Genomic DNA, 10,970 nt, shown 5'->3' with positions numbered 1-10,970 from the left:
CAGCTTTGTGATATGCAGCAGCCTCTCATTCCTGAGAGAAGAGGTGTAGAGAGAGAGAGAGAACTGCTGCATATAGCTGCTATGTGACTGGACTGTAATGGAGAGGTACTTAAACAACACTGAGTTGCTTCAATGGCTCCCTGGGAGCATAGCAGAAATTCCCTTTCTTTTAATTCTTCATCTCCACTGTTTCACATGATCTGAGTCAGAGCGCTCTTTATTCAGAATGTGTCTTCATGGTGGGACGGACGGGAAATGGCTGTAGGCTAGTAAAACTATGAATTTAAAGTGCCAAAAGATGGGCTGTTGTAGTCAGTGCCCCAGTATTTCCCTGGTCTTTGTTCTCATTACTTCAGTTTTCATCTTGTCTTTGTTCCCATGTTCATCCCATCTTGTAGCCCAAGACAGATTGAAAACCATCCTAGGGTTTGGTTCATTCTAGGAGAGGAAGCCATGAGCCCAGAAGCCAAGAGTCAAGTTCACAGCAGAAAGCACCAGTCTAACAACACACATTCTATATAGTTATAATGAGGTGTCCAACGGTACAGTTCTAGATGAGGAACATCATGTCATATGCACCAGCTTGGTCCTTTTACTGGTAGGGAGGGGAGAGAGAAGTAAAGAGTGCTGGAGGGAGAGAGATTGGTGGGGGGAGAGGGAGATGGAGAAGGTGAGAGATGGAGGGAGAGGGAGAGCGTGAGAGATGGAGAGGGAGAGAGTGAGAGATGGAGAGAGAGAGCGAAGTAGGGAGGGCTGGAGGGAGAGAGAGAGGGTAGAGGAGGGAGAGAGATTGGTGGGGGAGAGGGAGATGGAGAAGGTGAGAGATGGAGGGAGAGGGAGAGCGTGAGAGATGGAGAGGGAGAGCGTGAGAGATGGAGAGAGAGAGAGAGAGAGAGAGCGGTGGAGAGAGAGCTGAAGTAGGGAGGGCTGGAGGGAGAGAGAGAGGGTAGGGAGGGAGAGAAGGCTGGAGGGAGAGAGAGAGAAAGTAGAGGAGGGAGAGGCTGTAGTGGACTGTAGTGGACTAGAAGGAGAGAGGGCTAGAGGGAGAGAGAGTCTCTTTACCGTTCTGTGTGAGCTTGGTGGAACACACCAGGGTTGCTATCTGGAAGGAGTCCTTGCTGATGGTACAGTTGCCCAGGTTGTGTGTACCCTTCCCTGTAGTGGACAAACCCTTCTCCTCCAGCTCCACCTTGGTAGCAGGCAGGTTCAGGTACAGAGACGAGTCCTCCAGCTTCTTAGCCTCCGCCTGGGGGTCATACAGAATTACACATACACATATACCTGGTCTGTGGGATTATAAGACCTACCCTGAATGAGCTACCCTGAATGAGGTGGTGTTATATTACCTGTATACGATGAGGTGGTGTTATATTACCTACCCTGAATACGATGAGGTGGTGTTATATTACCTACCCTGAATACGATGAGGTGGTGTTATATTACCTACCCTGAATACGATGAGGTGGTGTTATATTACCTACCCTGAATACGATGAGGTGGTGTTATATTACCTACCCTGAATACGATGAGGTGGTGTTATATTACCTACCCTGAATACGATGAGGTGGTGTTATATTACCTACCCTGAATACGATGAGGTGGTGTTATATTATCTGTATACGATGAGGTGGTGTTATATTACCTACCCTGAATATGATGAGGTGGTGTTATATTACCTACCCTGAATATGATGAGGTGGTGTTATATTACCTGTATACGATGAGGTGGTGTTATATTACCTACCCTGTTTACGATGGGGTGGTGTCATATAACCTACCCTATATACGATGAGGTGGTTTTATATTACCTGTATACGATGAGGTGGTGTTATATTACCTGTATACGATGAGGTGGTGTTATATTACCTGTATACGATGAGGTGGTGTTATATTACCTACCCTGAATACGATGAGGTGGTGTTATATTACCTGAATACGATGAGGTGGTGTTATATTACCTGTATACGATGAGGTGGTGTTATATTACCTGTATACGATGTGGTGTTATATTACCTGTATACGATGAGGTGGTGTTATATTACCTACCCTGTATACGATGAGGTGGTGTTATATAACATGTATATGATGAGGTGGTGTTATATTACCTGAATACGATGAGGTGGTGTTATATTACCTGAATACGATGAGGTGGTGTTATATTACCTGCCCTGAATACGATGAGGTGGTGTTATATTACCTGTATACGATGAGGTGGTGTTATATTACCTACCCTGTATACGATGAGGTGGTGTTATATTACCTGAATACGATGAGGTGGTGTTATATTACCTGTATACGATAAGGTGGTGTTATATTACCCACCCTGCATACGATGAGGTGGTGTTATATTACCTACCCTGAATAGGATGAGGTGGTGCTATATTACCTGAATACGATGAGGTGGTGCTATATTACCTGAATACGATGAGGTGGTGTTATATTACCTGAATACGATGAGGTGGTGTTATATTACCTACCCTGTGTACGATGAGGTGGTGTTATATACCTAAATACGATGAGGTGGTGTTATATTACCTACCCTGAATACGATGAGGTGGTGCTATATTACCTGAATACGATGAGGTGGTGTTATATTACCTACCCTGTATATGATGAGGTGGTGTTATATTACCTACCCTGAATACGATGAGGTGGTGTTATATTACCTGTATACGATGAGGTGGTGTTATATTACCTGAATACGATGAGGTGGTGTTATATTACCTGAATACGATGAGGTGGTGTTATATACCCTGAATACGATGTGGTGTTATATTACCTACCCTGAATACGATGAGGTGGTGTTATATTACCTACCCTGTGTACGATGAGGTGGTGTTATATACCCTGAATACGATGAGGTGGTGTTATATTACCTACCCTGAATACGATGAGGTGGTGTTGTATTACCTGTATACGATGAGGTGGTGTTATATTACCCACCCTGAATACGATGAGGTGGTGTTATATACCTACCCTGAATACGATGAGGTGGTGTTATATTACCTACCCTGTATATGATGAGGTGGTGTTATATTACCTACCCTGTATACGATGAGGTGGTGTTATATTACCTGAATATGATGAGGTGGTGTTATATTACCTGTATACGATGAGGTGGTGTTATATTACCTACCCTGTATACGATGAGGTGGTGTTATATTACCTACCCTGTATACGATGAGGTGGTGTTATATTACCTACCCTGTATACGATGAGGTGGTGTTATATTACCTACCCTGTATACGATGAGGTGGTGTTATATTACCTGTATATGATGAGGTGGTGTTATATTACCTACCCTGTATACGATGAGGTGGTGTTATATTACCTACCCTGTATACGATGAGGTGGTGTTATATTACCTACCCTGTATACGATGAGGTGGTGTTATACTACCTACCCTGAATACGATGAGGTGGTGTTAAATTACCTGTATACAATGAGGTGGTGTTGTATTACCTGTATACAATGAGGTGGTGTTGTATTAACTGTATACGATGAGGTGGTGTTATATTACCTGTATACGATGAGGTGGTGTTATATTACCTACCCTGTATACGATGAGGTGGTGTTATATTACCTACCCTGTATACGATGAGGTGGTGTTATATTACCTACCCTGTATACGATGAGGTGGTGTTATATTACCTACCCTGTATACGATGAGGTGGTGTTATACTACCTGTATACGATGAGGTGGTGTTGTATTACCTGTATACGATGAGGGGGTGTTGTATTACCTGTATACGATGAGGTGGTGTTGTATTACCTGTATACGATGAGGTGGTGTTATATTACCTACCCTGAATACGATGAGGTGGTGTTATATTACCCTGTATACGATGAGGTGGTGTTGTATTGCCTGTATACGATGAGGTGGTGTTATATTACCTACCCTGAATACGATGAGGTGGTGTTATATTACCCTGTATACGATGAGGTGGTGTTGTATTACCTGTATATGATGAGGTGGTGTTATATTACGATGAGGTGGTGTTGTATTACCTGTATACGATGAGGGTGGTGTTATATTACCTACCCTGAATACGATGAGGTGGTGTTATATTACCCTGTATACGATGAGGTGGTGTTATATTACCCTGTATACTATGAGGTGGTGTTGTATTACCTGTATATGATGAGGTGGTGTTATATTACCTGTATATGATGAGGTGGTGTTGTATTTCCTGTATATGATGAGGTGGTGTTGTATTTCCTGTATATGATGAGGTGGTGTTGTATTACCTGTATATGATGAGGTGGTGTTATATTACCTGTATATGATGAGGTGGTGTTATATTACCTGTATATGATGAGGTGGTGTTATATTACCTACCCTGTATACGATGAGGTGGTGTTATACTACCTACCCTGAATACGATGAGGTGGTGTTAAATTACCTGTATACAATGAGGTGGTGTTGTATTACCTGTATACAATGAGGTGGTGTTGTAGGTGGTGTTATATTACCTTAACTGAGGTGGTGTTATATTACGATGAGGTGGTGTTATATTACCTGAATATGATGAGGTGGTGTTATATTACCTGTATACCATGAGGTGGTGTTATATTACCTGCCCTGTATACGATGAGGTGGTGTTATATTACCTACCCTGTATACGATGAGGTGGTGTTATATTACCTACCACCCTGTATACGATGAGGTGGTGTTATATTACCTACCCTGTATAAGATGAGGTGGTGTTATATTACCTACCCTGTATACGATGAGGTGGTGTTATATTACCTACCCTGTATACGATGAGGTGGTGTTATATTACCTACCCTGTATACGATGAGGTGGTGTTATACTACCTACCCTGAATACGATGAGGTGGTGTTAAATTACCTGTATACAATGAGGTGGTGTTGTATTACCTGTATACAATGAGGTGGTGTTGTATTAACTGTATACGATGAGGTGGTGTTATATTACCTGTATACGATGAGGTGGTGTTATATTACCTACCCTGTATACGATGAGGTGGTGTTATATTACCTACCCTGTATACGATGAGGTGGTGTTATATTACCTACCCTGTATACGATGAGGTGGTGTTATATTACCTACCCTGTATACGATGAGGTGGTGTTGTATTACCTGTATACGATGAGGTGGTGTTATATTACCTACCCTGAATATGATGAGGTGGTGTTATATTACCCTGTATACGATGAGGTGGTGTTATATTACCCTGTATACTATGAGGTGGTGTTGTATTACCTGTATATGATGAGGTGGTGTTATATTACCTGTATATGATGAGGTGGTGTTGTATTTCCTGTATATGATGAGGTGGTGTTGTATTACCTGTATATGATGAGGTGGTGTTATATTACCTGTATATGATGAGGTGGTGCTATATTACCTGTATATGATGAGGTGGTGTTATATTACCTGTATATGATGAGGTGGTGCTATGTTACCTGAATACGATGAGGTGGTGTTATATTACCTGTATATGATGAGGTGGTGTTATATTATCTGTATATGATGAGGTGGTGTTATATTACCTGTGTATGATGAGGTGGTGTTATATTACCTGTGTATGATGAGGTGGTGTTATATTACCTACCCTGTATATTACATACCTTGTATACGATGAGATCGTGCTCTCCGTCCCTCAGGGTCGTCCCATCGTACCTCATCAGCTTCACAAACGACAGGGCAAATATCTTCTCCGATTTGTCTTTGGCTGCAGGGGGAGGAAGGGATATAACCAGTTAGAGCCCCACCCACTGAACCAGACAACCAGTTAGAGCCCCACCCACTGAACCAGACAACCAGTTAGAGCCCCGCCCACTGAACCAGACAACCAGTTAGAGCCGAGCCCCACTGAACCAGACAACCAGTTAGAGCCCCGCCCACTGAACCAGACAACCAGTTAGAGCCGAGCCCCACTGAACCAGACAACCAGTTAGAGCCGAGCCCCACTGAACCAGACAACCAGAACACAACACACATGAATCATACACAATCCCATCCTCATTCAGGACACATAGGAGTCCAATAATCTGAACTGCAATAATTGTGTTGTATCCAGTCCATATGGCAGAGTGTATTCTCGCTACATCTTCGCTACACTATCCCCCAGGGAGAATGATGTCTGCACACTGTATATTCAGAGTGTATCTTCGCTACACTATCCCCCAGGGAGAATGATGTCAGCACACTGTATATTCAGAGTGCATCTTCGCTACACTATCCCCCAGGGAGAATGATGTCAGCACACTGTATATTCAGAGTGCATCTTCGCTACACTATCCCCCAGGGAGAATGATGTCAGCACTATCCCCCAGGGAGAATGATGTCAGCACACTGTATATTCAGAGTGCATCTTCGCTACACTATCCCCCAGGGAGAATGATGTCTACACTATCCCCCAGGGAGAATGATGTCTACACTATCCCCCAGGGAGAATGATGTCAGCACACTGTATATTCAGAGTGTATCTTCGGGAGAATGATGTCTACACTATCCCCACTATCCCCCAGGGAGAATGATGTCTACACCCCCAGGGAGAATGATCCCCCCCCAGGGAGAATGATGTCTACACTATCCCCCAGGGAGAATGATGTCTACACTATCCCCCAGGGAGAATGATGTCCCCCCCCAGGGAGAATGATGTCAGCACGCTGTATATTCAGACCAGACCCTGAGGGTACCACATAGACAATAGAACAGTATTTGTGAAGCAGCCTCCGTGTGGGTCCTATATAAACCGAGAGGAGAGTAACGGCTGTGTCCGGTTAAGTTTACCGTCGGATGGGACCGAATACATCACCATCACAGATCAACAAGCTCAAATTTACGTGACGTTCAGGAGCGTGATTCACCAGGAGCATCTGGTGCATTCAATCTGTATAAATCAACTTATTGGTTTTCTGCCCCGTAGCCTGGCGCGGTGAATAATCGCTCTGCTCGCTGGACTGGAAGACAACCAATAGAAAGATAGAAGAGGACTACGGTATGTATGCTGCAGAATCAGGAGAGGAGTGGATTCACTACGCAATGACTTCCATCAGACACAAACACAGAGTCACAGATTAAAACAGCTGGGAGTCAGTGGATTATTTTGTCCAGAAACCTGTACATCTCAGCTGTTCACTGACCTAGAATGAACCCTCTGAAATGTACTCTCTCTCTCCCCATACCTCCTATACACTGAATGATAACATCGTCCCCAACAGGTGAATAGGGCAGGATGGGAAATATCAGCCATCAAACATGCCTCAGGTAATCATCCAACCTGAGCCAGAAAAACAAGGCAATTAACTATACTGAAGGAAAATTATTTAAAAACGCAACTTTGACTGAATTACAGTTCAAAGAAGGAAAATTGTCCATTTAAATGAATTCATTAGACCCTAATCTATGGATTTCACTTGACTGGGCAGGAGCACAGCCTGACTGGCTGGCTGAGTGACTGACTGACTGGCTGACTGGCTGAGTGACTGACTGGCTGGCTGAGTGACTGACTGACTGGCTGACTGGCTGAGTGACTGACTGGCTGGCTGAGTGACTGGCTGGCTGGCTGGCTGGCTGGCTGAGTGACTGACTGGCTGGCTGAGTGACTGACTGGCTGGCTGAGTGACTGACTGGCTGGCTGAGTGACTGACTGGCTGGCTGAGTGACTGACTGGCTGGCTGAGTGACTGACTGGCTGGCTGAGTGACTGACTGGGCAGGAGCACAGCCTGACTGGCTGGCTGAGTGACTGACTGGCTGGCTGAGTGACTGACTTGCTGGCTGAGTGAGTGATTGCTGGCTGAGTGAGTGACTTGCTGGCTGAGTGAGTGACTTGCTGGCTGAGTGACTGACTTGCTGGTTGAGTGACTGACTGGCTGGCTGAGTGACTGACTGGCTGGCTGAGTGACTGACTGGGCAGGGGCATAGCGTGACTGTCTGGCTGAGTGACTGACTGGCTGGCTGAGTGTCTGACTGGCTGGCTGAGTGAGTGACTTGCTGGCTGAGTGAGTGACTTGCTGGCTGAGTGAGTGACTTGCTGGCTGAGTGAGTGACTTGCTGGCTGAATGAGTGAGTGACTTGCTGGCTGAATGGCTGCTGGCTGAGTGACTGGCTGGCTGAGTGACTGGCTGGCTGAGTGACTGGCTGGCTGAGTGACTGGCTGGCTGAGTGACTGGCTGGCTGAGTGACTGACTGACTGGCTGGCTGAGTGACTGGCTGGCTGAGTGACTGACTGGCTGGCTGAGTGACTGACTGGGCAGGGGCATAGCGTGACTTGCTGGCTGAGTGACTGACTGGCTGGCTGAGTGACTTGCTGGCTGAGTGACTGACTGGCTGAGTGACTGACTGGCTGGCTGAGTGACTGACTGGCTGGCTGAGTGACTGACTGGCTGGCTGAGTGACTGACTGGCTGGCTGAGTGACTGACTGGCTGGCTGAGTGACTGACTGGCTGGCTGAGTGACTTGCTGGCTGAGTGACTGGCTGGCTGGCTGACTGACTGGCTGGCTGAGTGACTGACTGGCTGGCTGAGTGACTGGCTGGCTGGCTGGCTGAGTGACTGGCTGGCTGGCTGAGTGACTTGCTGGCTGAGTGACTGGCTGGCTGGCTGAGTGACTTGCTGGCTGAGTGACTGGCTGGCTGGCTGGCTGAGTGACTTGCTGGGCAGGGGCATAGCGTGACTTGCTGGCTGAGTGACTGACTGGCTGGCTGAGTGACTTGCTGGCTGAGTGACTGACTGGCTGGCTGAGTGACTTGCTGGGCAGGGGCATAGCGTGACTGGCTGGCTGAGTGACTGGCTGGCTGAGTGACTGACTGACTGGCTGGCTGGCTGGCTGAGTGACTGGCTGGCTGGCTGGCTGGCCGAGTGACCGAGTGACTGGCTGACCGAGTGAAAGGCTGGCCGAGTGGCTGATTGACTGACTGAGTGGCTGAGTGACTGACTGGCAGGCTAGCTGGCTGAGTGACTGACTGACTGGCAGGCTGGCTGAGTGACTGACTGGCAGGCTGAGTTACTGAATGGCTGGCTGAGTGACTGGCTGAGTGACTGACTGGCTGTCTGGCTGAGTGACTGGCTGGCTGAGTGACTGGCTGGCTGGCTGAGTGACTGGCTGGCTGGCTGGCTGAGTGACTGGCTGGCTGAGGGACTGGCTGAGTGACTGACGGTGGCTGGCTGAGTGACTGGCTGGCTGAGTGACTGGCTGGCTGGCTGAGTGACTGGCTGACTGAGGGACTGGCTGAGTGACTGACGGTGGCTGGCTGAATGACTGGCTGGCTGAGTGACTGGCTGGCTGGCTGAGTGTATGAGAAGTAAACCGTGCTAGAGGATTAGTCTTTGCTGAAGCCCACAACAGTGTGTGTGTGTGTCAATGCTGAAGGAGAGGACGGATAGCTTCACCCTAAATACAGCACGTTTCAAACAGACAACCCCCAGTCCAGGCTGGACCTGGTAATTGATCGTTTTGCATACGGCCGCCCCGCCCAGCTCCTCTTGGCTGGACTAACCGATAATACACCATGAGGCGAGCAGATGGAGCAACAACGCTGCCAGGAGAGGCTTCCTCAGCCCTGTTCCACACCCATAAACATTAAAAACACTAACAAAAATAAATACATACATTTAGAATGCAGTCCCTTCAGCCAGGCGGACACCTTTCCCAACATACAAATGAGCAGTTACAGGCATTTAATTCTCCCAGCCCGGCCCTCCGACAGCCAGCCTTGGGCCCACCGACAGCCAGCCCGGCCCTCCGACAGCCAGCCCGGGACCCACCGACAGCCAGCCCGGGACCCACCGACAGCCAGCCCGGGACCCACCGACAGCCAGCCCGGGACCCACCGACAGCCAGCCCGGGACCCACCGACAGCCAGCCCGGGACCCACCGACAGCCAGCCCGGGACCCACCGACAGCCAGCCCGGGACCCACCGACAGCCAGCCCGGGACCCACTGACAGCCAGCCCGGGACCCACCGACAGCCAGCCCGGGCGGGACCCACCGACCGCTAGCCCGGCCATTCCAACAGAATAAAATGAATCTCATCTATGTAGGGGAATTTCATTCCACAATTAAAGTGACACAGGGTGAATTGTATAGTAATTGTTATGACCAGGGCTTGTGTCCTAAATGGCCTCCTGTTCCCTATGAGTGCCAGGATGTAGGGCCAGGACCCAGTCTGCTTGACTTGGACGACTGGGGACAGGTTAGGAGCCAATTGCTTAGTATTTATGAATTCATTGTCTGAATAATTGTATGAATTTAAATTTATGCTCGTAGCCTAGTGTTCTAAATTATGAATTTATATTTGTGCTCATGGCCTAGGGTGGTCTAGTGTTCCATGAATTTAAATTTGTGCTCGTGGCCTAGTGATCTAAGTTACCTCCATCTTTCCCCATGGTCACCCTCTCTCCATCTTTCCCCACTGTCATCCTCTCTCCATCGTTCCCCACTGACATCCTCTCTCCATCTTTCCCCACTGTCATCCTCTCCATCTTTCCCCACTGTCATCCTCTCTCCATCTTTCCCCACTGTCATCCTCTCCATCTTTCCCCACTGTCATCCTCTCTCCATCTTTCCCCACTGTCATCCTTTCTCCATCTTTCCCCACTGTCACCCTCTTTCCATCTTTCCCCACTGTCATCCTCTCTCCATCTTTCCCCACTGTCATCCTCTCTCCATCTTTCCCCACTGTCATCCCCTGTCCATCTTTCCCCACTGTCAACCTCTCTCCATCTTTCCCCACTGTCATCCCCTCTCTCCATCTTTCCCCAGTGTCATCCTCTCCATCTTTCCCCACTGTCACCCTCTCTCCATCTTTCCCCACTGTCACCCCCTCTCTCCATCTTTCCCCACTGTCACCCCCTCTCTCCATCTTTCCCCACTGTCACCCCCTCTCTCCATCTTTCCCCACTGTCATCCTCTCTCCATCTTTCCCCACTGTCATGCTCTCTCCATCTTTCCCCACTGTCATCCTCTCTCCATCTTTCCCCACTGTCACCCCCTCTCT

The 10,970-nt window shown here is 47.9% G+C and overlaps 1 protein-coding gene across 1 annotated transcript in view; it reads right to left on the bottom strand.

The window, feature by feature from the left end:
* Positions 1–985: 985 nt before the first annotated feature.
* The window catches only part of LOC121844115 (dedicator of cytokinesis protein 1-like), a 73,008-nt gene continuing 63,023 nt past the window's right edge, over positions 986–10,970 (bottom strand). Inside the window, exons 19-20 of the mRNA XM_042314006.1 lie at positions 5,595–5,698; positions 986–1,246 (exon numbers count right to left, since the gene is read on the bottom strand). Of these exons, the coding sequence (XP_042169940.1) occupies positions 1,022–1,246; positions 5,595–5,698 (329 nt within the window). The 3' untranslated portion in view covers positions 986–1,021. The remainder of the gene's footprint in view (positions 1,247–5,594; positions 5,699–10,970) is intronic.

This window comes from Oncorhynchus tshawytscha, unplaced genomic scaffold (genome assembly GCF_018296145.1).
Source record: "Oncorhynchus tshawytscha isolate Ot180627B unplaced genomic scaffold, Otsh_v2.0 Un_contig_11484_pilon_pilon, whole genome shotgun sequence".
In the NCBI taxonomy this organism is placed as follows: Eukaryota; Metazoa; Chordata; class Actinopteri; order Salmoniformes; family Salmonidae; genus Oncorhynchus; species Oncorhynchus tshawytscha.
Note: the sequence above shows the minus strand (reverse complement) of the source record. Positions and strands in the feature narration are given on the sequence as shown.